Source organism: Gavialis gangeticus, unplaced genomic scaffold, assembly GCF_001723915.1.
Source record: "Gavialis gangeticus isolate Ggan-Ray unplaced genomic scaffold, GavGan_comp1, whole genome shotgun sequence".
NCBI lineage: Eukaryota > Metazoa > Chordata > Crocodylia > Gavialidae > Gavialis > Gavialis gangeticus.
The window spans coordinates 48,777,933-48,804,190 of NW_017728996.1; the positions used below are offsets into that span (position 1 = coordinate 48,777,933).

The 26,258-nt window shown below is 45.3% G+C and overlaps 2 protein-coding genes across 3 annotated transcripts in view; one reads left to right on the forward strand and one right to left on the reverse strand.

Moving 5' to 3' along the window:
- Window positions 1-1,378: 1,378 nt before the first annotated feature.
- LOC109288742 (actin, cytoplasmic type 5) lies at window positions 1,379-3,281 on the reverse strand. Its single transcript, XM_019504456.1, has 2 exons — window positions 3,178-3,281; window positions 1,379-3,023 (listed from the first exon to the last, which is right to left on the reverse strand). Exon 2 carries the CDS (start codon window positions 3,003-3,005, stop codon window positions 1,875-1,877), a length of 1,131 nt encoding a protein of 376 aa, XP_019360001.1. The 5' UTR covers window positions 3,006-3,023; window positions 3,178-3,281; the 3' UTR covers window positions 1,379-1,874.
- A 180-nt stretch (window positions 3,282-3,461) lies between these two features.
- Window positions 3,462-26,258, forward strand: part of ARID3B (AT-rich interaction domain 3B) — a 52,111-nt gene continuing 29,314 nt past the window's right edge. Inside the window, exons 1-4 of one of the 2 annotated variants that reach the window (XM_019504457.1) lie at window positions 3,462-3,549; window positions 7,319-7,977; window positions 21,593-21,664; window positions 23,326-23,398. In XM_019504457.1, coding sequence (XP_019360002.1) covers window positions 7,405-7,977; window positions 21,593-21,664; window positions 23,326-23,398 — 718 coding nt within the window. In that variant the 5' untranslated portion in view covers window positions 3,462-3,549; window positions 7,319-7,404. Of the gene's footprint in view, window positions 3,625-7,318; window positions 7,978-21,592; window positions 21,665-23,325; window positions 23,399-26,258 lie in introns of both variants that reach the window. The other variant, XM_019504459.1, reaches the window with a different exon arrangement.

Consider the following 26,258-nt stretch of genomic DNA (forward strand, 5'->3'; position numbering starts at 1 on the left):
TGGGGGGGGGGGGGGGGGTGCATGTGTGTTCTGCAGACATTCATATCCAGAACGTATTTATATAGTAAGAAGATTAAATAGTTGGGTTAGAAACACAGCTCCTATCAGTTATGAGCAGTGCAATTCAATCCATAGGCCCCCCCCCCCCCAAGAGACATGGTACTAGGTAAGCATATTTCTTTTATAATACTAAGATGATTAATATTTCCAAACATCACAGGAAAGACTTTTCAGCCACTGTTAAGAACTTTATATGGAATTCCTCATTATTCTATTAACAAACGTGTTTTGTTAAAGCATGTCAGTTTTAAAGTCTTCCTTAAGATACTGCCAAAATGGAAGACAAGCCTGACAAATGCTAAATTGAAGACTGTTAGTTTCACCAGCTGAACTTCCTACATAGCAGGAACTACACTGCAAGACTATATGCTGTGGAAAGGATAAAGGATATGGTAGTTATGCAAGTCTCACATTTTAGGTTTATGTTAATGGTAGCCGTGCTCTGTAGAAAACAAGTGCATGCACTCCCCCCACCCCTTTATATGAACTTCAGCACACATGGGATTCTTGATTACTAGAGTGTATTGGGAAGATTATTCAGGTTCATGGATGCATTAAATACCTGAATGCATACAAACTGCTTCCTTCCCTCTCTTGGAGCAGATATGTCATCAAATAGTTAAACTGAGCATCTTCTTCCAGAGAGAAGAGCTTCTTTATTGTTCAGCATGAAGCAGCAGCTTAAAACACCCCTTTCACCTCCTCATTGTCATTATCTGTGGAAACGATAACATTTATCATTATTCAATGATAAAAATCACTGTCCAAAGAATAGAAACTTTAGTCTCAAAGTTTCATTTTAAAAAAAAAAAGTTATAGAGGTTACTTAAGTCTCCTACAAGAAAGCCTCCCCTTCCCCCTCCCAGGGTGGGGCTCAGGGAGAAAGAAGAAATTGTCTCCTTTAAAAAGAAAAAAAAGCCAGAATATTTTTTCTTGCATGAAAAGGAACTGCTTGCTCTCCAGTAAGAGACACTTTGTTCATCAATTCTTCTCCAGCAAGAAGAGGGTTCTGAGAGCCAGATACCAAAACTTAAAATAGTTTCTGCACTTATATGCAGTAAGTAGAGAGGTTTTAGACACTACTTATCTGCATTTTTTTTTAGATCAACAAGGTTTGCCCATCTCCTTCAAGACTGCAGAACTTCAGTACAGGCTTTCAAGTGTTACATGAACACAGTTACAGAAGTGTGCTTTTTTTTTGTTTTGTTTTGTTTTTTTTTTTTTGTTGTTGTTTTAAATAGGGAGAGCAAGTTTTACACACTGATGGCTTCATCTTCCAGGGCAGCTGATTTGATACAAAGCTGTACAGTAGACCTTCAGTTTTGAACTACAGAAGTTTATTGGTAATACCAGAGGTGATAGCTCCTGTCATTAACAGTTTCTTCATAGATAACAAACCAATAGGGACATCTAACAACCCTAGAGTTAGATACTGGAAGCCAAGTAACCCTTTCTAAGTATCAAGCTCCAGAGAAATTACAATTTGTTCCTCTAGTCTCCACTAACACTGATTAATAGCAACTTTCATCACAAACTCTGAAACAGATCATATAAGATGCAGGGGATATAGTTACTACACAATACAAAGGAATGGTCAGCTAAACTTGGGGCAAGGGAAGTAACAAAGGAATGGTCAGCTAAGCCTGGGGCAAGGGAAGTAACAGTCAAACAATACTGGTCCACCAATAGAGGCTCTCAGGGCAGAGCTCTCAAAAAAAACAAAAAAACACAAGCTTCCTCATTTGGTAAGCATTTGCCCAACCACAACAACAGTAGCTCCATTCGCAGAGGCAGGCACAGCTGCTGGAGCATCTTCAGAAGCACTTGCGATGCACGATGGATGGCCCAGACTCATCATACTCCTGCTTGCTGATCCACATCTGCTGGAAGGTGGAGAGAGAAGCCAGGATGGAGCCCCCGATCCAGACCGAGTATTTGCGCTCTGGTGGGGCGATGATCTTGATCTTCATTGTGCTGGGCGCCAGCGCCGTGATCTCCTTCTGCATGCGGTCGGCAATGCCAGGGTACATGGTGGTACCACCCGACAGCACCGTGTTGGCATACAGGTCTTTGCGGATGTCCACGTCACACTTCATGATGGAGTTGAAGGTGGTCTCGTGAATGCCACAGGACTCCATGCCCAGGAAGGAGGGCTGGAAGATGGCCTCGGGGCAGCGGAACCGCTCGTTTCCAATGGTGATCACCTGCCCATCCGGCAGCTCATAGCTCTTCTCCAGGGAGGAGGACGAGGCAGCTGTAGCCATCTCCTGCTCAAAGTCCAGGGCGACGTAGCAGAGTTTCTCCTTGATGTCTCGCACGATCTCCCGCTCGGCCGTGGTGGTGAAGCTGTAGCCCCGCTCCGTCAGGATCTTCATGAGGTAGTCAGTCAGGTCACGGCCAGCCAGGTCCAGGCGCAGGATGGCATGGGGCAGGGCGTAGCCCTCATAGATGGGCACGGTGTGGGTGACGCCATCCCCAGAGTCCATGACGATACCAGTGGTGCGGCCGGAGGCATACAGGGACAGCACGGCCTGGATGGCCACGTACATGGCTGGCGTGTTGAAGGTCTCAAACATGATCTGCGTCATCTTCTCCCGGTTGGCCTTAGGGTTGAGCGGTGCCTCAGTGAGCAGCACTGGGTGCTCCTCGGGGGCCACACGCAGCTCGTTGTAGAAGGTGTGATGCCAGATCTTCTCCATGTCATCCCAGTTGGTCACAATGCCATGCTCAATGGGGTACTTGAGGGTTAGGATACCACGCTTGCTCTGTGCCTCGTCACCCACGTAGCTGTCTTTCTGCCCCATGCCCACCATCACGCCCTGGTGCCGCGGGCGCCCCACAATGGAGGGAAACACGGCGCGGGGCGCATCGTCACCAGCAAAGCCTGCCTTGCACATGCCTGAGCCATTGTCCACCACCAGCGCTGCGATCTCCTCGTCACCCATTGTCTGCAGTAGCTCAGCCTGGGGGTGCAAAGAGGAAGAATCAGAGCCGCGGGGTAGCCACCCTCACTCAGCCCAGGGAGACCAGCCCGCCCCCAGCAGATGCCGCGGTAGGGGAAGGGGAGAACAACCGGACAACCTCCCCACCCTGTAAAGCCCGGGCCAGCCCCACTACCTCAGCACTCGCCGTTACTAATTCCGCTTCCCCGCCTCGCACTACGACTTCCGGTCGACTTGCCTCGCGGGGCCCCTTTTCTACCTCCCGGAACCGGAAGTTCAACGTGCGCTCCGCGCGCTCATTGGCTGCCCGCCGCGCATCCCCGCCCCCTCCCCCCTCTCCCGGCGCTTCCTGCTTCCGGTCAGCGGCGCTTCCTCCCCCTTCCCTCCCCGGGCGGGAGGGGAGGGGGTTGAGCTGACTTCCGGTCCGCGCCCCGCCCCTCCTCCACCCCTCCCCCCGGCCGCACTTCCGGTCCGGCTGCCGGGGGGGCGGGACGGGCGGAGTCTGCGCTCGGGCCTGGAGCGACCTGAGACCCGCGCCGCCGAGCAGGTAACCGCCTCGCGCCCTCGGGGGTCCCTGCAGCTGGGGCTGTCAGGCGGAGGGGGGCAGAGCCGGTACTGACGGGTGAATGGGCGGTTGGGCTGGGGGGGTCCAGTGTGGGCCTGTGGGCAGCAGGGGCAGGGGCAGGGCCTGGCGGGGAGAAGCTGTGCCCGGACCTCTCCCACTGAGGCCCCCCCATTGGGGCAGGGGCAGAGTAGCCTTGCCTTCCCCTTCAGGCGCTGCCTCTCCTGGGCCTTGTTCTGCTGTAGCCCCCTGGGGCAGTGTCAGGCTCAGCCTCCCCCCACCCCCACTCCGGACAGTGCCAGCTTCATTTCTGAGACCCACTAGAGCTGTTCGCCTGTGGCAGGTAGGGACGCTGGGCAGCCCACAGCCGGGCAGGACAGCTTAACTCCTGCCAGTTCTTCTCTGAAACCCTGGGGTTTAGCTGGTGCTCAGCATTTGCTCCCCTCCCGGTGCCAGCAATGCGAGGCAGCCTTGAAAGGACCTCAGGACACCGCGCGCAAACCCCTGGCTGAGGATCACCAGTGCTGGGCACTGGCATGGAGGCGCTCTGCAGCCCAGCACATAGGGTTTTGCAAAAAGCCAAGAAGGAAACATTGCCAGAGTCTTTTGTGTGTGAAACCGAGAAGTAATTAGCTACACGTTAGCCAAAAGCTAATTAGTCGCGCGTTCAGGGGAGCAGGGGTTTGATTGCACGGTTCGCAAGGGCCTCGACGGCCCTGCGTAGGTTGTCTTGTGAGAACCTGAAATTTACACAGGTTTTTTTCATGGCCTGTGCTGATAGGAATGGACACCTCAAGGCTGAAAAACAAGATAGAGGCTCAGATCATTGGCAGTGATCGAAGGGAGCAACAGCAAAGCACCCAGAGACATTCAGAAAAGAACAGCGCCCTTTTTTTGTGGTCTCATCTCACTTTTTGTTAAAAATATTTGTCTTTATTGACTTAAAAGACTTTGGAAAGTTGACCGTCTTCATAATTATGCAGATACTTGGCTAGGGTGTGGTTACCATATGCTGAGTGCATTTCTTTGGTTCAGGAGGCCCTTGGGTTTCACGTTTGTGTCTAATCAAAACACACAAGAGCAGGGAATAAATCTTGCCGTAACCCGTCATGTGTTATTGTATTTGAACTGCATGCAGTGTACTGGAATGGCATCCCAGGGCGTGCGTTGCTGCACCTCAGGTGTGTTTACCTGACAAGTTAACCTCATACCATGTCACTTATTTAGTACGCTGTACTCCAGGCATGTAGTAACTGCACACCCTGCTGTATGTCACTGAGCCATGATAGATGACACCCTAACGTGCCTTAGGTGCAGCAATACACAATAGGGTGTACAAGGGGTGGTTGGGGGAGGGGGGGAGTTTTATATTATATATGTGCATCTTATAACAAACCTGGTTTGTGGTTAGTGTTGTGACCCATATTCCAGACCATTGTTACTGTTCCCAAGATGTGCCTGCAGCTAGCTTCGGTTGTGTATTGCACCTGAGAAGTTGGTGCAAGGAATTGGCTTCCAAGTTGTGCATTATTGTTCCTCCACTGTTATTCCATGTGTAAGCGAAGAATATATTTATGTACATGATTTAAGAATGCTGCTGTACCTGTCACTGGAATTATTTCATTTTTATGAGCTAAATAGCTGTACAGGACGAGAGAGAATTTGCAGAGAAAAATGCCTTTGGTATTATATACAGGCAGACTTTAATTTAGATTTCATTTTCTTAAGTTTGTAGTGTATACCAGTGGTTCTCAACCTTTTTTGGACCAGTATGCATTTGTAGACGTAGATGGGCAGTCCCAGCCCAGAGCCCCTCGCTTCTGACCTGCTGCCCTCCAGGCCCCAACCCCCCAGTGTGAGGGGCAGCGGGGGGTGGGGGGGGGCATCTCCAAGCAGCCCCTTGCAGGCTTGAGCTCTGCCAGTCTGCAAGGGAAAAGTCACAGTTTCCCATGTTTTTTTTCCTTTGAAGGAGAATCCATTTTTAAAGTTTGTTCACGATGCTTTCATATATTTTTGCGACCCACTTTTGAGTGGTGACCCATGGGTTGAGAAACATTGGCCTATACTAGTTAAGTATCTCTAAAAAAAATAAAAAAAAATAAAAAAATAAAAAAAAATCTAGGGGCTTCGGGAGACTCTTTTTTCCCCTCTTATTTTGTAGCATAAAAACTGGGCTGGTCTTAACATCTTTCTTGTTTTAGTCATAGAAATGTCTTGAATGGATAGTCTTAGCAAAATATTTTCTTTTTTAAGGAGCTGTGTTTGGTCAGTTTCTATAATATGATGCTGATTGTAGGAGAGATGGAGGAGAGACTCCCTAGCATGTCTGTAACGGGCTTTTCCTTTGTTTCTCCTCCATTATTGGCTGGGTTCTGATTTATCTCATTAAGTCTTGAAGAGCTCATCTAACTGGCGAGTGAGATGCATTTCAGTGTCTGAACTCTGCAGTCTGAAATCCACAAATTCCGCTTCATCTTTGGAAATAAGGAATACTGTCCTTTTTCTGAGATTTGCCTGGTGCCTTAGCTGTGCATCTCAGCAGCTAGTCAGCTTTTTTGATCTTGAGTCGGAATGAAGCTGTATCTAAGTCCTGCACCACGTGGGGATTGGGCTGTCGGAGATTGTTAACATTTGAGATTGAGATCTACTGGCAGAGTTAGGCACTGAGACGGGAGAGGGAAAACTTTCCCAGTGGTTGACTAAACAGTTGGGTCTAGGTTGATCTTTCCCCAACTTCCCCAGTTTACTTCAAGGCATAAAAGATGGAAGGTCCTGGGTATAACCATAAGCTGCATTTGACTGAAGGGCCTGGAGGCAATGTGGTGGGGCTGCTTGTGGCAGGGTAGCTATACCACAATGTTGCAAACTCCAAAGTAAGGTGAGTGTAGGGTGCCTCAAAACTGTAGGCCCCACTGTTTTGTGGGTACTCCTTGGTTGCAGAAAGGCTAAAGGACATCACCCTGACAGAAATGTGCCCTCCCTGAGATGTTAGGCAGTCCATAGCAGTTCTTACCTGTTGTTCTCTGACATAAGCTATGACCCTCAAGGCACTGAGCATCTGGACTTGGTCTGGTCTTTGGATTTTCTCTTAGTGGTCTAAAGGGTGGATGGTAGGTCTTGGGCAGCCTCCGTTCCTCCATACTCTTGCCTAGGTGTACCCGTGGAGGTTGTTGGTGACTAGACCTCTTACATGTACACCATGATCCAGAGGATTGAGGGTTGCCTACTAATAGAGACCTATTTTTATGACTCTCTCAGCACTTTGAACTCTGGTAAAATGTCAAAAACATGAAATAACTAACAAAGGCAATGGTATCTGGTGAAATAATGGAAGGGTTTTTTTTCAAGTGCAATGATTATTCAGTGCAGTTCCGTCAATTCTCCAATACAAGGAGAAGGGAAATATAAATAAAAAACCTAATATGTTAAGCTAGGTGGTGTGTGTGTAGGGGGCAGGGAGTGGGGATTGAGATTCAGTGGAGAAAAAGCTTTCGGGGCAGGGAACAGAGGCTTTTCAGATGGTGACTGGAGTTTGTAATCTGTGCTTATGCTAAATGTGCTCAGCTTGAAAATACAATTAAACACACTGAAAATTGAATGCAAGCTTGAGCCTGAGGCTGCTGAACTCAAGGCAGATTGTTTCACGGTCTCCTGAACTGGAAAGAGTATTGGCCTTGGAGCCTGCTTAGCCTCCTACATGGAGAAAGATGAAAGCTTTCTATATTCATACAGACAACTGTTAACTCTCTTTCAGATTCTGTTGATCTCTGGAAGTTGGGGCTTGAACCCTACTGGATTGAGAAGCACCCCCACCCTTTTCTCAGCCATGCTAACTGCAGGATGAAGCTCGAAGCTGTTGTGGAGCAGCTGCAGAAGCAGCAGCAGCAGCAGCAGCAAGCTCCTCTGCAGATGGATTCCAGGGAAAGACAGCAGAGGCAGATCAGAGAGGCCCAGATGCTGTATACTCAGCAGCTGGCTGCCCAGCAGGCTGTTCTAGCAGCCACATCTGGCAGAGCTTCAGGCGGCTCCGCTGTTGGCCCTCTGGCCAGAGTCCCACCTGTAGCTGGGGCTGCTCGAGCTTTTGATCAGAGCAGCATGAACTCTGATCCTGAGGAGGAGGAAGAGGAAGATGAAGAAGAGGAGGATGAGGAAGAGGAAGGGGGTTTGGAAGGTGGAGATCTTGAGGATGGCACCGAAATGACTGGGAAAGATGCGTGTTCTGCTTTGAAGTTTTTTCATTCTCCCAAAGTGGCCCATCACAACCAAAGAGTGGCTTCTACCTCTAATCCCACCCCAGGTCATCAGCGAGGACAGCCGGTAAAGGAAGAGCAGGGTAAAGACACTACTAAACAACCATATTCAGGTTCCCCATCTGGGCGGCAGCCCTGGAGACTGGATGAACAGCTCAAGCAGGTCAGTGTGAATGGAGTTTCTCTCTCAAGCTTTTCTTTTCAAAGTGAGCCTAATACCTGTTATAGGCACCTAGTTTGTTAGCTCTGAGCACAGATTTCTGGTAACCCACAGAAATAGTAAATGAAGGCCCCTTACCTGTGGGTCTCTGATTTTTACTTCTAGCCATAGCCCTTGCATATCAAAGATGAGTTGGTCTATGTGACTCATTTGTCCTTCACCTTTCTGCTTAGGCTGTCAGCAAGGGGCTGACAAATGCTGTTTGTTATAATTGCTTTTGATGCAGACACCTGCCTGGTTGTATCTGACTCAACTTATTTCTCCCAGACCATCTGCAAACCCTCAATAAAGACTTCCAATCACTGCAAACTCAGACTGGATTGGAGCCTGCGTTCTGGAATGTGGGGAAAGCTCCATACCCCACCAGTGATTCAGTGAATCAGCCAGGCCATTTTATAACTCGTGAGTGGGAGGAAAGTGGTTTGCTTGCTATTGTATTCTAACAGCTGGGATGCTTATAATGAGTTTAAAAGGATAATTATCAGTGCTTGAAATATGTTAGTAGTGTCAAGAATTCTTTACTTGGTTGTGTTTCATGATAAGTGGGTATATCTTTAACACACATAACACAAGGGTGCTTTATGCTTTAACTCTGTTGGGTGCAGCTACAGTTATAGGGATTTTGCGACTGGCACTAACACATGCTAGGTTTAGATCTGTGGGTTGGGTTTAGCAACCCTTTGCTGCAACCAGTACAGTACAGAAGGCTTCCATTGGGGACTGCTACAATTTCAAAGTTGAATTCATTCTGCCTTTGGTTCTAGGCAGATAGAATTTTTGAGGAAGCGACTAGAAGTAGGAAGACTGATTTTTTTTTCCGTAGTGATGAACTATAAATAGTAGACTTTGATTGCTTGCTATGAACATAGATCATTTCAGACCTCCTCTTAAGAAACCGTTGGTTGGAGGCTTCAGTGTTTTGCTTCATGATGAAAAAAAAGTTCTTTACAAGCTTTCGGGCACAAACGCCCTTCTTCAGGCATTGGGAGAGTGCAGTCTCCCAGTGCCTGAAGAAGGACGTCTGTGCCCGAAAGCTTGCAAAGAACTTTTTTCCAACTATTTAGTTGGTCTAATAAAAGATATCACATCTCTACAAAGAACCTTGCCTGCCTGTGTCCTTAGACCAACACAGCTACAACCAACAACCTTGCTTCATGATGACATGGGAGGCTTTTCAATGAGGAAGAATTTGTCACCTTCAGAACTTTGTATCAGGCTTGAGCTCCTGCATAAAAGAAACGCAGTAGTCTCACCCAGTATTTCCAGCAGTAAGACCGTGCTCACTAGTTCCCATATTGATGGTCCTGGCAGGATTCTGTGCAAGTGACTGAGTTAGTGGTAAGCAGGATTCCTAACTCCAGTGTTGCAGTGTTTAGCAGCCAGCCAGCTGCTTCTCCTTCTAGACATTTGCTGCTCAAGAGAGGTTGGTTTGAATGAGGAGTTATTCAAACTGCTCTAAGGAAACTGGATGGGTGTGTCAGTCAGGTGACTGGCACCGGAGAAATTGCTTCAGCCCTTGCTAAAGCACAGTGTGGTGGCTGATGGGAAAACTGGTTCGTTTTTCCAGTCGCTCAACAGGGTGTAGCTGGGAGGTCTGACAGCACAGTCAAGCCAGTGTGGCAGAGGGTACAAGCAGGGCTAGATTAACACATAGGCAAACTAGACACATGCCTAGGGCTCTGAGCTGCGGGGGGGCCTGGTGGTGGCATGAATGGCCCCATCTGCTTCCCTTCCCTTTCCCTTCCCTCTGGTGGCCTTGCTGCCAGTGGCTGCTTCGTAGCGGTGGCTCCAAGCCCCGCTCCCTGCGGGTGGCAGCACCAGGGTGGAGAAAGGGGCCTCGACCAGCCCGGGGCCCACAAATTTGTTTGCCTAGGACCCACTAAGGGGTTAATTCAGCATGAGTACAAGCCTGGAAGTGTAGGCTCCTCTCTTTGGTAGCCACTTGATTAGAAAACTAATTTCAGACTGTGAGACTGGGTCAGCACTTCACTAATTTTGGACAAATTATTTCTTTGTGGTTTGGTATAGTGCACTAGGCAGCATCACATGAAGCTTACTAAGGTATTGGGTTTGATTCCCTTTGTGCTTCCCTGACAAGAGGGAAAAAAAAGACTACAAACTGGTCATATGTAACTTCAGAAAATACCTCTGCTGGAAGATAGGTCTCTGGGTGCTGCAGAGCCATTGGTAGAGCTGTACATAGGCTCCCATATATGTGCAGTTTGTTGTATTTCAACCATCCTACAGCCTTCAGGAGGCTTTTGCAGCCTAGTGTTGTGTTGGAGCAGCCAGGCTGCTTGTTCTAAAATTCAGGAACTGCAAAGATGGCTTAAAGTTGATTTTGTTCATCAGCCTTCCACGCTGCTGTGTTGCATGGATATCTGCTGTATTCAGGTATCTGGCCCGGTGTTTGTAAAGCACTTTAACATATGCCGATGAAAGGTACTGCACAGGTACAAAATTGTAATGGTGCTAAGGAAGCGCATTCAGTTAAAGTAGGGCCGGGCTGTCTAACTTCTGAGTGGGCAGAACCTGATGGTCACCAGCCACATGCTGCACAGACCACGTTCCTCCTGGGCCATATGCCATGCCAACCTGCATAGACCCACCCTGCCATGCCAGCACCCTGTGTGGGATCTATGGATCCCCCTGACAGTAGGCTTCCCTGGCCCCACAGGCTGTTTCACCTTGTCCCCAGGGTTAGGGGCAGGAAGTGGAAGTTGGGGAAGGGAAGGGGAGAGACCAGAGACCTCAGCAGGAGCAGCTGGAGAATGATGGGGGCATGGCACCAGAAGGCCAGGGAGCACAGGTTGACCTCTCAGGGGCTGCATCTGGCCTGTGGGCTGCCATTTGGATAGCCCTGAAGTAAGGAAAGTGTTGAGGGTTGAACTTTTTACATCCACATTTGTAGCTTGTGTTTGAAGTGTGAAAATGTAACTGTGAGAGATCACAATCTTACCTGGTAACATTCACATTTCAGATACCAATGAGTAGCTTGATCTCTGAAGGCAAGAAAGTACAGTTGGACACTTTTCTTTTGGTATTTAAAAACTCCCCTGAGCCCTTGTTTTTTTGGGTGTGTAAAATGTCTTATATTCATGAGGTGTTTAAAATGATCTGTGACGTCCTTTATGGAATTAACTGGATTGCCATTTTCATCTCCTACCATTTGCAAGCACTTTTCCTCCTCCTGTCTTCAGAAACAATATTTAGGAAAGTTGTTTTGTGTTAAATTCTGCAGGGCCTTTTCATTAGACGTTCAGTGGAGTAAGTGGCTCTTTTTGTACAAGTTTTAAAGATGGCATTGTTGGAAATGGGTTCATAAATGATTGCATTGTAAGCCTTTTTAGTGTACAGGCAGTGCTTTGCTAGTTTGAGACATCTTGAGGTCATTTTATACTGGAACATAACCACTCAGTGATAGGGTGTAATGTATGCTTCCTTACCCCTCACTTGAAGCTTGAGGTCAGCTGGTACATCAGGATTGGGGCCACAGCCTGTTGCATGGCTGAAAAAGGTTAAGTATCCTTGATCTAGTATCTGCATTGTGGCTGTGCTCAAACCTACGCTGGGTACAAGGAGGAGGAGGAAATCCTTGCATGCCTGACCTCCTTCCCCACATTTTTTACAGACTACAAGACTAAGGTTGGAGCTTACAAAGTCGCTTGAACTTAACAGAGATTTGTTTGCTTGCTTCCTTATTTTCTCATCAATGATGTCAGCCCAGCTCAGGAGAGAAGTGGGCCACAGCTGCAGCCAATAAGAAGAGCTGTTTTAGTTTGTTCAACTCAAACATCTTGTAAGGGCCTACCCATGTTTTAGTTGTATTTTCAGCTCAGCAACAAGTCTGCAGATAAAGGATCATATTTTCAAAAGTGCCTAAGTCCCACTGACTGGCAGCTTAGCTCCTAAATTACATTGATGCATTTTTCTCACTTGTTTGAAATACTCTAGAACAGGGTTGTGCAACTGCCAGCCTGCCGCACCCCCAGGCAGTTATCTTATGGCCCACGCTTCTGCTGGGGTGCCACTCGCTGCTATTATTGCTAGGATCTCTGGGCTCCCTCCAGCTTTTGCTTTCTGCTCCTGCCCTTTGGGGACAGGGAGCTGCAACCCAAGGGTCCCAGGAAACCTGTGGCTTGAATAGCGAGGCCGGCGGGGGGAGGCATGGGGGGGGGGGCACAGAGAGGGAGGATAGGTATGGGGAGGGTCCCACAGAAAGGGAAGGGAAGCTGTGGCCCACGTGGTATGCAATTCCCCAGGATCTGGCTTTTGCTGTCAGCTCTAGAACATGAACATAGTTGTGCTGATTTCTCCTTTTGAATGTGATTGTTCCTTCTTGATTGACTGGGGCCTTCAGGAGGAGCGTTGGCTTTGCTGCACGAGACTGAGATTCTCTAGTAGGAGCCTAATACTAGGGTGGCAGAAAGTTGAAAAACAGCATTGATGTCTGGCTGCTCCGAGTTCCTATTCAGGCTCGGACAGCCGAGTAAATAATTGTAGAACAAGCCATCGGACAAAAGAGCTGGCTCAGCTTATGACACAAGGGCGGTGGGAATCCTGTCAGCACAAAACAGCGAGGGAGTGGAGCGGCTCGTCAAGGGCTTGCAGTCCCGAAAGGTGGGTGGAGAGAACTGGGCAGCTTCCTCTCTCCTAGTGCTGCTCAAATCCTGTGTAAATCCATCACTGCTTAGATAGCTGAGAGCTCCCACGGCTTGGGCAAAAAGGACCTGGTGGACTGCCTGTCTTTATCCAAAGAGAAATGAGATTTTAATTCCGCAGAAGAAAATGATGCTTTTTAGCAGATGGTTGGGTGTGGGTTCTCATCTAATTTTAAGCATAGCTGGGCAGCCTCTCTGATTACCAGGGAGAGCAGCAGTATGGAGACAGGATTGCTGCCGGATCACTTTGACTGCCTATTTTCCAACTGATGTCCCAGCGAATCCTTTTCACGCTCAGGAACACTTTTATTATTGTGGTTAGCAAGATTCCTGCTTTAGTTTTTGCAGGGAATATAAATTAGTCCAAGATCCTCAGCTGCCTAGTGGTATTTAGTGCCTTTGCTTATGGACATTTAACTCAATGCCTTAAAGGGGCTTGAGTTTCACAAGGTTGGTGCACTTTTTAACAGTTATACCCTTTAGAGATGTCTCAGGTTGGATACTCACAATCATTCCCCTTACATGTCTTCCGAGTTGACAGTATGCCTTGTTTATTCATTATCCTGCCTTCTCTGAGAATTTTTAATGTTTTGTTGGGGGGGAGGGATTTTTTATTATGAATTCCAGTGCATGGATCCTGTGCTTGCTCATACCCTCTGCAACCTCGTGTGTGTGATTGATTATAAAGCCAAAATTGGCTTGGGTGTCAGTCAGCCTTTAGAAATGCCTCTGGATTGTCTGTCCATGTGCCAATTAACTGGTTAAGACAGCAGGATCATGGGTGGGAAAAGCATGGGCGTGTCATGTTTTTACGTTTCCATTTTCTGTCCCTTCAGAGTGATTACAAGAAAGTGGCCACATGCCACACTGCATTTTACAATCCAGTAGCCCAAGTTATAATCTTTTCATGGACACTTAAGGAGTCGGGAGTCCTAGTCTGCACCGACCTGTGTGATTAAAGCAATGCACAGTTGAGAGTGTTCATAAGGAAGGATAAGAAAAAGGGGCACCTGATGTGCTCTGAGTATACGAAAGTCATCAGGGTTTTTATTTGTTTACCACAACTTGGTGTTGAACTCACTAAAATATGGTTCAAGAATCATCCTCAAAGCCATACAGGTTCAATTGAGCTCTGTTCTGTAGAATTATTTCTGCTAGTACAAAGTTTTGCCAGGCAACAGCAGGCAAATTATGATAATTATAACGTGGTTCTTACCAAGCTTGAGAACTTGCAGCTTGGGGCAGCAATACTGATCTTATCGGCATTTTGTGCTACAACAGCTCTCTTTATAGTAGCTTCTGTTTCACTTCCCAGGGTTCAGCTCCACCCACACAAGGAATTTCTTCTGATTCTCTGATAATCCTGAAATTGCTGCCCCCCCCCGACACACTTGCCATTAGCTGTGCATTTGCAGTTAAGCTGGTGGGATGGGGGGGAAAAGGCTGTTCCACAGCAATGATTAGTTCTTTAATGGATATTTGTGATTGGGAAATCACCATACTTAGTTTGAAGTCTGTCTAGAAATACCAGAATTGAAGTACTTCTGGCAGGCAGGTATATCAGGTTTGAGTTAAGTTGTCAAAACTAAGTAAAGTTCCTAGTTGTTTGTGGTAAAGACCTTGGGCATTTGTACACATGCTTGTGCTCCAGCACTGGGCACTTTTAAAGGTGCCCGGCACTGCGGCACATACATTTTTATAAACAGCAAAATGCGTATCAGCTCTGAGAATATGGATGTGGAGCACTTGTGAACTAAAACACAACAAAGGTGTTTTAGTTCAAAAGTTCACCACTGCTGTTTTCTCAACACTGACGGGCATTTCACCATTTATACAAATGCATGTGTTGAGCAGACTCGATCAATTGAGTCTGCTTCGACGTGCCAGATCTCTGGCACATCGGAGCAGACAAACATATGTGTATAAACGCCCCTTGTTTCTTCACCAGTGATGACTTCCAGCATATGCACCAAAAATAAATATACCAGGGGAACAAACTCATCTGAACCGTCCTTGAAAATACTTGCATCGGGGGACTTTGAGAATTTAGGGTGAGGTGCACCTTTGGCCTGGCATTCACCGTGCTGAACTTTTACATCCTGGTCTCTCTTCCTGTCTTGTATTAGGCATGGGATGTTAGTCCTGTAGGAAATTAGACTCTTCCCCAACATATAGGGTGGTGGGAAGGTGCAAACTTCCATGAAGTAGAATGGATGAGTTCTGAACAGTTTAGTCGCAGCAGATTTTCAGAATCTGGCAATTGTGAACTTGAAGAGGCTGGAATGGATTTGTCCTTCTATTGGTGACCCATTCTTATCGCTTCTCCTCTTGAGGAAAAAGTTAATTCTGTTTTTGTAGGTGGGACAGCACACTGAAATTGCTCTGGACATTGAGCTCCATGTTAATAAGATATTCCAGGTGGTTACGGAGTAATCCTAAAATAGCTTGTTCTCTAATTGCTTCTAACATCAGGCCAACAGTCTCTGAGTAGCAGTTCCAGGGAACCCTTGGATAGCTGATTAGCTTCAGGGCTTTGGTGGGGGTTTGGAGAAAAGGGAGTGGGGTGGGCAATATCTGGAGAGAGAGTCTGGAGGCTAGAAGCTGTCTTTAGGGCAGGACCTGTGTTCAGAACTGAGTTTTGCCTGCTGATACCTCGTGAGAGTCCTGAGTTAAACCAGTCGCTCCTTGTAATGCTGCGTCACCTGTGCAAGAAATCTCAGATGAATTCCAGTTTGTCATATCTCAAGTGTGGTAGCCAAGGAAGTGAACACAAGCCAATTCCCTGTATAAAAATTAGGAAAGGGACACTTAGCATTCTCCCAAATACAAATTTTAAATACTGATTTCTACTTCCTTCTGCTTCTGTTGTCTATAAAAAGACGTTCTAATGACTTGTGAAAGGGGTATTGATTTTTTTTTTTCCAGTTTTCTGCTGTTTATGGAGAGAAAGTCTTTCTAGTTTTAGGGTATCTTTGCTTTCCGAGGAGGAATGGATGATTTGAATTTAATCAGAGCTAAATCCTCCCTGGGAAATGTCTTTATCACATGAAGTGCCACTTATTTCAGTAAGCCTGTAAGCTTCTCATCTGTAACTAGGTAGCTATTTCTTAATGTTTCACTCATTCCAGCTGAATTCAAGTCACTAGTATCGAAGCACCATGAATTCAGGTGGCTGCTTATTGTCTTAAGTGAGCAAGTGTCAAAATCTCTTTTATCCGGTGAGCCAGTGCCAGCATCACAAAACTGCCATGGCAGTTGTCATTTTATGGGATCCTAGGCTGATAATCTTGGCAAAGCGTATGAAAACCTGGAAGTGTTAAGGGGGAGTTAGTCCCTTTAAATTGCATATGATCAGCAGGGATCCTGGTTTTCTCTGATTAAAAAAACCCCATTTTTTGGACTAAAAATAGTAACCCAAAATCCGCATTTTTCGTGATTAAAACAAAATGCCACTCTCTATCCATGCATCCATCCATTAGTGGTGTTTTAGTTTGGTCATGGAAAAATGTGGATTTTGGATTACTTTTTTTAATCCAAAAATTGAGGTGGGGGAAGGTTTAGCAGAGAGAATCAGGATCCCCGATGATCAAGGAAGATCTTGCCTGTCACCACTCGTACTGTAGTCCAAGGCTCGCCAGATTATAAGTGGCTGGGGACAACACACTCCATAAGCAGCTCCAATGGGGGCTGCATCAGCACAAGACACAGGCCCCCCAAGCCTCATATATGCACAGGCCTGCTTGCCCAGATCCCTTAGGTAGATACAGACTGTCATGCTTTCCCACAGGGTTGGCAAAAAAAAGTACTTTTTTAAGTTTTCACCAGGACAGTGATCAAAACTGGTTTAAATCATCTGATACTGGCTTTCATCAAGCAAACCTTCTTAAATGTGCCAGGAACTTCTGTAATGGTAATTACAAGAGATCAGAATACCATTTAACTCTTGCCATGGCAGCCTTCAAAAAAGCAAAATTAAAATACATGTCACGTGAAGAGTTGTGTTGATGACAGTGATAAAATTTAGAAAATGAGATTATAAGTGTTGTTAGTTGGGTCAGACCATAGGTCCAGTTCTAGTCAGTTTCCTGGCTTTGGCCAAGCTGTCCTACCAGACCAGGAAGGAGATGCTGGCTGGTGGGGACTTGAGTGTGTTCGGGGTTGTCTACCTTTGCCCCATCTGTGCACATCCCTGAGCAGAATTTCACTACGCAGTGTCCAGCGGCTCTTTAGAGGCCTTAGAAGAACAGGGGGATCTGGGTTGAGTCTGCAGCGTGGTGTCTTTCCTTGGCACCCTGGTTATTAGCCTGTAACCTTCATTCCTGTTCCTGTTCTGTCGCTTGGTGTCCCAAGAAATTAGTTGTGCATTTAGTGGCCTTCCCCTAGCCACTCCAGGAACCTTATAATTCAGGTCCTTGGCCCAGTGCCGTGGCACAAGTAGACCTGTCTCAGTGGTAGAGGACAAATGCTGAGGGAGGGTGAACAGGGCATGTTCAGTCTTTCCAACCTCTGCTCTTCTCTCATTGCAGTTTCTAACATTCACAGGTTAGTAAGGTCTGATTCAGAGGCTGTCCCCTTGTCTGTCACGTCTAATACCTACTCTTTCCTCCATGAATTTGAACAATATCCTTTTCAACTGGGTTAAACTATCAACCTCCACAACATCTTATGGCAATGAGTTCCACAAGTTAATTACTCATTTCATGAAAAGATCCTCCTTTTAGTTTTAAACCTTCTCCCTAATAGTTTCATTTTATGTTCCCTAGCTGTAGTATTGTGAGAGACTGTAAATAACATATTCCTATTTACTTTCTTTGCACCATTTCATATTTTGCAGACCTTTATCATGTCCCACTTTAAGCATCTCATCTGAGGCTGAAAAATTCCAGCCTATTTATTCTCTCATATTGAATTCCTTCCATACTCCAGATCACCTTTGTTGCTTTTCTTCATACATTTTCTAGTTAACGTAGAGCCCTTCATCGGGCATATATAGTTTGGGCTAATTTTTTCCTGTGTTCACTTTGCTCTTATTGAGATTGGATTTCATTTGCATTAAATTTCCTTGGATGTGTGATTATTTCTGCAAAAACCAAGAAGCTGCAGAAGAACAATGTCGTGCCTCAAATTTCATGAATCTTTTAGGAAATTATGTTTCTAACTGCAAAGGCCACCTTAAGAATTGTGAGGGATTTGCTATGCCAGGGTAAACAAGTTGGAACAGCCACGTGGCATGGCATGCCTTAAATCAAAACAGTGTTTTTCATAAAAATGGTAGATGACCATGAGAATGACATTCAGGACAACATAGACACCTCAACAGCTTACAGCTGTACAAAGAGGTGCAAAGCACCTGTGTCTGCAGCTAAAACCAATAGCAGATGCTTTTGACCAATTCCAGGGCCAACATGGTCAAATTCAGGTGTAACATGAATGGCTACTTGTAAGTCATAGCAAAGATCTGAAGTCCTACACATAGCTGATCAAGTCTAGATTTAATGATTGCATGACTCTAGCTCACGTACTAGCCTAACTGTATCATCTGTAATACATCTGTTACATTTGTGATTCACCTGCAAGCATGCATCATCTGCTTTAATAGAAAGATTTTTTTTTGCCTTTTGGTTTCTGCCAGAATAACCTGAGAAACAGGCCAGAAGTGGAGAAAACAAGGAAACTTGTTATGTGCTATGAAATACGAAATGCCAAAGTAGGTGAAAAAGAGTCAAGTTCTAAATCAGACCACTGAAGAACAGAGTGAAGTGTCAAGTGCAGTGATTTTGGTTTTGTTTGTTTTCTTTTCATAGGTTAAATATTATTTTAAAATATTGCAAACAGGCTTTTTGTCTTCAAGAATAAATTTCAATTTTTAAAACATTTATTGTCATTATTCACTTTTCCTTTAAAAAGTTGTATTTTTGGTTCTTTAATTTGAATGTGGTAGGGTATGGTACCAATTAGCAGTTAATAAAGTTAGCTATATTCATTCAAGTAAAGGCTATTCTTTAAATTGATTAATTTTGTTTTGTTTTGTTTTAAATCAGGCCTAATATCTTTACAGAACATCATCACCTTCTGACCTTTTTTTAAAATTTTCTACCTAGATGTACATATACATTTTAAAATATCCTTTATATGGCATTAATAAACACTTTCCTAACTGGCCAACCTGTTTTGGAAAAGCCAGTTGTCAAAACTTAATTAAGACCAGACAATTTAAACCAGCAGTTAAAACTACTGTGGTTGAAGGTGTCCAACCTGTTTCCCCCACTATGTAGAGTATATTGAGAGCTACAGAAAGGATGTAGAACGTAAATGCTGCTGCGTATTATCCTCTATATTTTGATAATCTGACAGAATTTGAAGTGCAATGCCAATTTTTTAATTTTGTTTTAAAAGAAAGCGGAAGATGTATCCCTCAGACTGCTTTTCATCCCCCATGCAGTTTTTCTGCTGTAGTAACAACTAAGAATAAACCTGTTAGCTTTGGAGGGTTGTTGGCTAACTTATGAAGCAATTAAATAATGTGTTTGTGGGTTAAACATTTTTTCACACTTCCTCCCTACCTGGGGGAGCTCATGCATATTCTCCTCCCTTCTCTTTCCTGGATTTACAATGAGAGAGAGATCACAGCACGATTGAGAATTTAAAAAGCCTCTCATGAATGTGGGTTCTTTGATTCTTTTTTGGGGGGAGGTGCATGCCCATCTAGACGCCCTTTAAAGATTTTCAGAACCTGAATCCCCAGTGCTTTGAAAAGCAGGTTCACTTAGTTCTCTCAGGTTGAAAGGAATCAAAACTCATGGCAGAGGTGATATCTTTTATTAGACCAACTAGATATTTGCAAAAAAATATCTTTATTTGCAAGCTTTTGGGCACAGGCACCCTTTTTCAAGCATAGGAGATTGCAAAGATTTTTAAAGTTGTAAAACCTGGATACCTTATGTCAGGTTGTCAGGTATCCAGGCTGTAGGTGTATTGGTCTAGACTGGCAAAAGGAATCAAAACTCATGGAAGATGGGAGATCTTTTATTAGGCCAACTAGATCTCTGCAAACAAATTATTGCATTTAAACGCAATAATTTGTTTCCAAATATCTAGTTGGCCTAATAAAAGATCTCACCTCTTCCACAAGTTTTGATTCCTTATATCAGGTTGAACACTCAATATTACCAGTTGCTGTTGGAGGGCTTGGCTTGCATGTTTTACTCAGACTATTCACACAGGCTTATTGTTGCTCCAAGTTAACTGGCTTCTTATCAGGGTTCAGGAGCAGCTGGATGTTACCCTCATTAGCAGGAAGCTGTGTTTTTAATCTCTGTTAGCAAAGGACATCCAGATGAATCCTCCTGCCAACAAAACTGGTCTTCAGATCTCTTCCCAGAGTGTTGGGAATTGGCCTGCTGTAATAAACAGCTGACATAACAGAAGCGGCAATAATCCCCCATTAAATATCTTTCAGCTGATGGGGCTCACTGGATAATTGACTTTCCAGCAGGAATTACTGGCTCAAACTAAATCAGCAGGCATTAGGGCAGCCCACTGCTGTGTTTATAAAGGGGGGAAATGTAGCTTTGCCTGGCTTTGACAAGTGCCATTCATCTTTGTAATTCAATGTATGTGTCACTACCAGATGACTCACAAGATTTTGAGATGTTAAAGTGGCTCTCATTAAAATAGATCTAATGCTTTTCTGTGGGCTTTAAGATGCTGCGCATTTGTAATCATCATGGTAAATGATCTTGAGTAATCCTACCAAGTAAAGATGGATATGCAACATGCAGGCTCGCTCCCATGTTCCCAAAACTACTAAGTAGCCATAGTCAACTGCTGTTTCAGATCTAGTAATTAGACTGAACAGTGTAGGCCCAGCTGGTTCCTGGTGTAGTGAGAAGTATACGCCTTAACTGGTTGTTCTTTCTGTGTCCATGTGAGAAATCCAGATTCAGCAGTTCCTGGATTTATTTGCATCAAGCTTGGTACAGGAGGTGGGTTTGAAAAGGGTTCTAGTCCCATTATTTTCCACCCATTTTCTTTCCTTTGATTTCTCCCTAAAGTTGCTTTTGTGGGTACATTGGAGGTCAGTCTGGAACTCTTTTGAGCATGGAGAAAGTAGAGTTATATTGCTAATAGAAAAGACTGAGAGATGATCTCTTGGCACAGTCAGGATTCACTAGAATGAATGCTTGACACCTGCTACTTTAAATCTGGGCTTTAGTGATCACAGAATACGTTCACTTGCCTAAGGCTGGCCACAGATGATGGGGAAGCTTCATTCTTCTATTCTCTCCTCATTTGGCTTTAACAGTGAAGGTGTTAAACCAGATGACAGTGCAATTGAAAAGATACCCTTCTCCAGATATTGGATCAAGGATATTAACCCTGAGAACAACATGGCCATTTAAATTGGTCAGGGATTTTTTTCCCCCCCTCAAGAGAAATGATCTTTTTGTGAAAAGGGAAAATTTCAACTTTATTAAAAAGTATGGTTTTGGAGTAATGTTGTAGCCATAATGGTCCAGGACTTTATATATCACCCACAAAAATTCTTGATTCTTGCATCTTTTATTGGACCAACTACATGGTTGGGATAGATTTAGAGAAGGTTCCAAGTGCAGTGCATTCTTCTTTAGACAGCACCCACAAAACTTCTTGCCTCTGAAAAAATGTACATGTTTTAGGGAAGATTGAAATGACAGCCCCCACTTTTTTATGGCCACCTTAACATGAAATATTATTTAAAAGATTACATTGTTTTCCAGTTCCCTCTACATCCATGTCCTCTATACCAGGTATTGCCTTTCTGTGTCTACATGCATACACTGTTATCTGACTTGCCACCCATAAAGCAAGAATATTGTCCTTATGGATCCCCTCACCCTTTAACTTTTGTCCCACAGAACGGAAATCTGAGTTGGAGTGAAGAAGCTGATGGAGGCCGAGGAAGAGAGATCTCTCGTGACTTTGCCAAGGTCAGTCTGTCTAATTATTGGGGTTTATCATCAGTGGAAATTGGGGGCAGGGAAGGAATAATTTCTCTTCATTGATAGAAATTACAAATCACTGCCTGTTCCTCTGTGGTTTGAATGTGTGAAGTAAGTACTCTGAAACTGCTCATTTCATGTTAAGGTGACCACCCCCTGTGGTTGTGGATGTGTAGCATTCAGCCATTTTATTGCTCTTAATGGTTGAAATACAGTTCGCAATAAAACTTCATACCTACTGCACTTATGACAGTTACTATTTTTTCATCAGCAACTATCTTTGTGTGGAAGGACAGGGTTTAGCTTCTTAAAACTGATTAGCAGATTTGGGCTATGTCAGACTAATGGAATTTATTTTAAGCTAAGCTGGCCCTTTTTGAACGGGTATAGTTAATTGCTGTATAAGTCAAGTGATGCATTTCCTTCCAAGTAGTGCAGTGTGTCTGAAGGGGTGGGCTACACAGGAAATAAACCCAATAAACTCATTTTCTTTTGAAAGAGTTGTGCTTTGAGTAGCTAACTCCCCATTTTGAGAGAGACAGGCACATGGTTATCTTGCTGAACCTTTGCTTTCCTATTGATCGTCACCTAGGAGCGCAGCTGTAACCAGCAGAAAAAACCCTCGATTTCCAGTTATATGTATTCCATTTCTCTTCTGTGTGTGTCTCACTTTCTTTAATTCTCATGCGTTTAAAACACTAGGATATTTTATATGCATCTCAGTTAACAATACTGACTGACACAAGTTATATTGTGCCCTTGCTTTGCCTTTCATAAGTGAAAATTGGATTCACTCTCCAACAGCTAGTTGTATGATTATCTTGCCTCTGTCTTCTCTGAAATACCAGAATGGTGCTAAAAAGTAGAATTTATTATTTTTATTTTTATGGAATAAGCAGTTGAACAAGATTTGATCAGAACCCTTGTTTCTTTAAGGCGCTCTGTCAAAACATTTCTGCATAACTGTTTCTTTATTGATTGTCCAGTTAAGTGCTAGTACTCTCTAGCTTATTTCAGAGGCACATCTCCCATGGAGCATTCCTTATTAACAGGATCTAAAAGATCTTTATTTTCCCTCCCCTTTCAGGAGGTTGTCATAGAGGTGCAAAGCTCCAAGGAAAGAATAGAAAGGTCAGAAGAAGCCGCTTGTTAACCTTGTTAGTGCCTTGGGGATGTGGATGGGAGAGGTTGATGTTTCTGAGCTGGAGTGTTACATTCCATTTTACATTCCTTTCTTTCCGTTCTGATTTTCCGTTTGGCTCCAAAATTTCCATCTCCCCTTCGCCCACAGGTGGGATCCTCAGAGTCCTTTCTTTCCTCTCCCCCATCTCAAAAGTCCTGGGTTGCTGCCACACTTCAGTCCAACAAAAAGTTGAATCCCTACTTCTTTCAAAGCCCCTTTCTCCACTATGCCTGAACAGATTTGTGGAGAATGGTACAGAGCATCTCTCATCCGACAAAGGGGGCTCAGTCTGCCACCACTTCAGCCTTGACAGCTCTAAGAGTTTAAAACTCTGACTTTTAACTTGCTGTACAGCTGCAAGCTGTCCCACCATTGTATCGGCAGCAGAAGTCCAGGATATGTGGTGGTGGTATCTCTTCCATCTTCCCTTGCCTGGGTTACCTCTTTATTTTTCTTGATTCCTCAGCTGTATGAACTGGATAGTGACCCTGAGCGGAAGGAGTTCCTGGATGACCTTTTCATCTTTATGCAGAAGAGGGGTGAGTGAGTCACTTGCTTTGTTTGAATCATCTAAATGGGACAATGGAGCCCAGGCCCTAGCTTCCCCCTGTGTTGGGACTGGCTCAAAAGGAGTAGACTTCCCCTTCAGCTTGCTGGTTGGGTACTCGTGACCTGAGTTAATTGTCTTGGGAGTAAAGGGGCTGGGCAAGGAAGAGCCATTCTGCCTTAGAATATTGGATTATTGGAAATTTCCCTGCTTTCTGCTCCATCTGTCTAAAGAAACAAAGGCTTCCAGGATTTATTTTGGAAGGGAACTGGCATACTGATTTCTGAAACGTGTAGGTAAATCTCTCCCTTCCTTGGAATAAAGTGCTTTGTTGACAAGTTCCCCTACAAAAGCCCCCAGCATTTTATTTTCATAACTCAAATAGAGAATGTGTGTGAACACCCTTAAAAATCAAAACCAAACAAAAAAACCCCTAAAACAGGATCTGCATACTGAGCCAGGCGCTCACATCTGGGTGAGACCCAATCATCAGGGAACTGGGAAAACGTAAAAAGCGTTGTTTTCCTCTTGTCATACATATTCTTCCGACTTGGATTTTCTGTTTCATCTCCATTTGTTTAATTCAGTCCAGGAACACCATTCAGAAGAAACTGTTTGTCATATGCTCAACCACTTTGTCAGGAGGCAAATCTGAGGTGGCAGCCCTGGAGTCACTCAGCTAGAATATGGTATAGATACTTCTCTACCATCTTGGTATGCAAGTGTAGTTCCTCCAGTTAACAAGGAATGATTGGTGAAAACTGCCTGTATCAGTCTAGCTAACAGTCCCCTGTGCAGTACAGAAATAGCTAAAGCAGCATTTTGTGGCCAGAGAGCTGTGACATGCCATACTGAAGTTTGTCCATGGATGTTTTAGGCAGATCTGTAGACCTAATCTTGCAACAGATAAATAATGTCCTCTGACATACTGATATAAAATAAAGAGCCATACTGCATCTCAACAAGGCCTGCAAGAAAAGATACAGTGAATATTTGCCATAGAGGAAGGAAGAGCTTGTCCTTAGCTCCTATTCATCATAGTATAATAATCTAAAAGCCAGCTTACTTTTCCTAGGCTCTTATAGAAACTGGTTCGTTAGCATGGTTATGCCTCAAGAGATCTGGTAAGGAATTAAGTAGAAGTGCCACGGATACATCAATCTGATATTGGATCGGCACTGGTATAAAGAAAATTGACTATATTGGAAATCGGCCTGAAGCAGCTGATAAATTGGTCGATAAATGCCTGTGTGTGCGTACAGCCCAGCATGCAGGCAGTGAGGAGCAGAGCCCAGCAGCGTGGGGAGCTGCGTGCAACTGGTAAGTCTGTTGTGGTGGAAGGGGAGGGGGAGGGAAGGGGCGTGGTGGGGTGCAGATCAAGGCCCTCCATGGTGAGGGAGGGAGTGGGACTGGGGTGGGCGCTGCACAGAGCTGTGGCTCATCCACGAGGGCACGGGAGGAGGGAACATGTGCCCCCGGATTGGGGTGGGGCAGAGCGGGCCAGGCAGGCTGCAGCTGCAGATTGGGGCTGGAGCTGGCTGTGCTCAGGGCAGACGGCAATGGCGCTGGGAGGCAGGTTGTGGGGAGGGCTGCAGCCACCCCAAATTTCACTGCACCCCGCCCCCCCATAGCCTTCTCCCAGCACCACTGTTGTCCACCCCGAGCACCGCCCAGTTCCCAGCCTCAAAATGCAGTCTGCCCAACCCACCCCGCGCAGATCATGGGACACATGTTCCCCCTGTGCCCTCCCGGACAAGTGGTGGGAGCTACCAGAGGAGCAGCATGCAGTAGTGGGAGCTGCACCCTGCCCCCTTTCCCACACCCCCCTCAGATGAGCAGAAGCTCTGTCCTGTACCTGCCCCACCCCAGCTGGGCAGTGCCTGTCCCAGCCCCTCTCCCTCCCTCACCTTGGGTGTTGATCTGCTCCCCTGTCCCCTTTCACCACAATGGGCTTACCAGCTGGACACAGCTGTATCGGAAATCAGATTGGTATCAGCTGATATGCTTCCTTAAAAATCAGCTATTGGTATTGGGCCCCAAAATCTCTATCAGTGCACCCTTAGTGTTAAGGGATGATGTCTCAGTCTTCTGAAGCCAGAGAACAGCTGGTATGGTAAACTAACTTCCTGGGACTGGAATTTGAGTCTCACCACTACTTGATCCCTTGGTTTCAGCAAGTATTTTTAGGTGCCTCAATTATGAGGCTCTAAGGCAGTCATTCTTAACCAGGGTGTAGCAGTTTAGGAGCTTGAACCAGTTGCACTGAGTCAAAATCAGTGGGCAAAGGCATAAGGCGGCCTGATTAGTTTACTTAAGAATTTTTTTTTTGAGCTGCATGTTTTGGGGTAAAGGGATGAAAAATACCATCATCCTAAAAGCGTAAGATTGGCAGTAATGAAAATCTCCAGGTACCTTGAGAGCGAAATAGGTTTAATACTGTTTCCTTCCAATTGCCTTTTAATTATTTATAAACAACACACTCCCAGCCCAGAGGCTGAGCTGGTTGCCAGCTGGCTGCTGTAGGTGTACAGCTTTTAATCAGCTGTGTATTCCCACTGCTTTGTTTTTGTGCAACTCTTGTTTTCCAAAAGGTTATTTAAGAGGAAATATATGAGCAAACCCAGCTGTGTGAGTCGTCATACCTGGCAGTGGAGGAGCGGTGGCCATTAATATGATCACCCTCACCCTGCTAAGTTTGCAAAACCCAAACCTCACACTGCTGGTTGTAGCTGGGCCAAGCCCACTCCCTCACATCTGGATCAGGGCTGGGCCACACCTCCTTCCCCATGTAGCCACACGTAGGTTGGGACCAGGCCATGCCGCCGCCGCCCCCCACCCCCCCTGCAGAGCCA

What these genes read in the sequence shown, in the direction of transcription:
- LOC109288742 (XM_019504456.1), bottom strand. Translation starts at nt 3,005, where the DNA reads ATGGGTGACGAGGAGATCGCAGCGCTGGTGGTGGACAATGGCTCAGGC.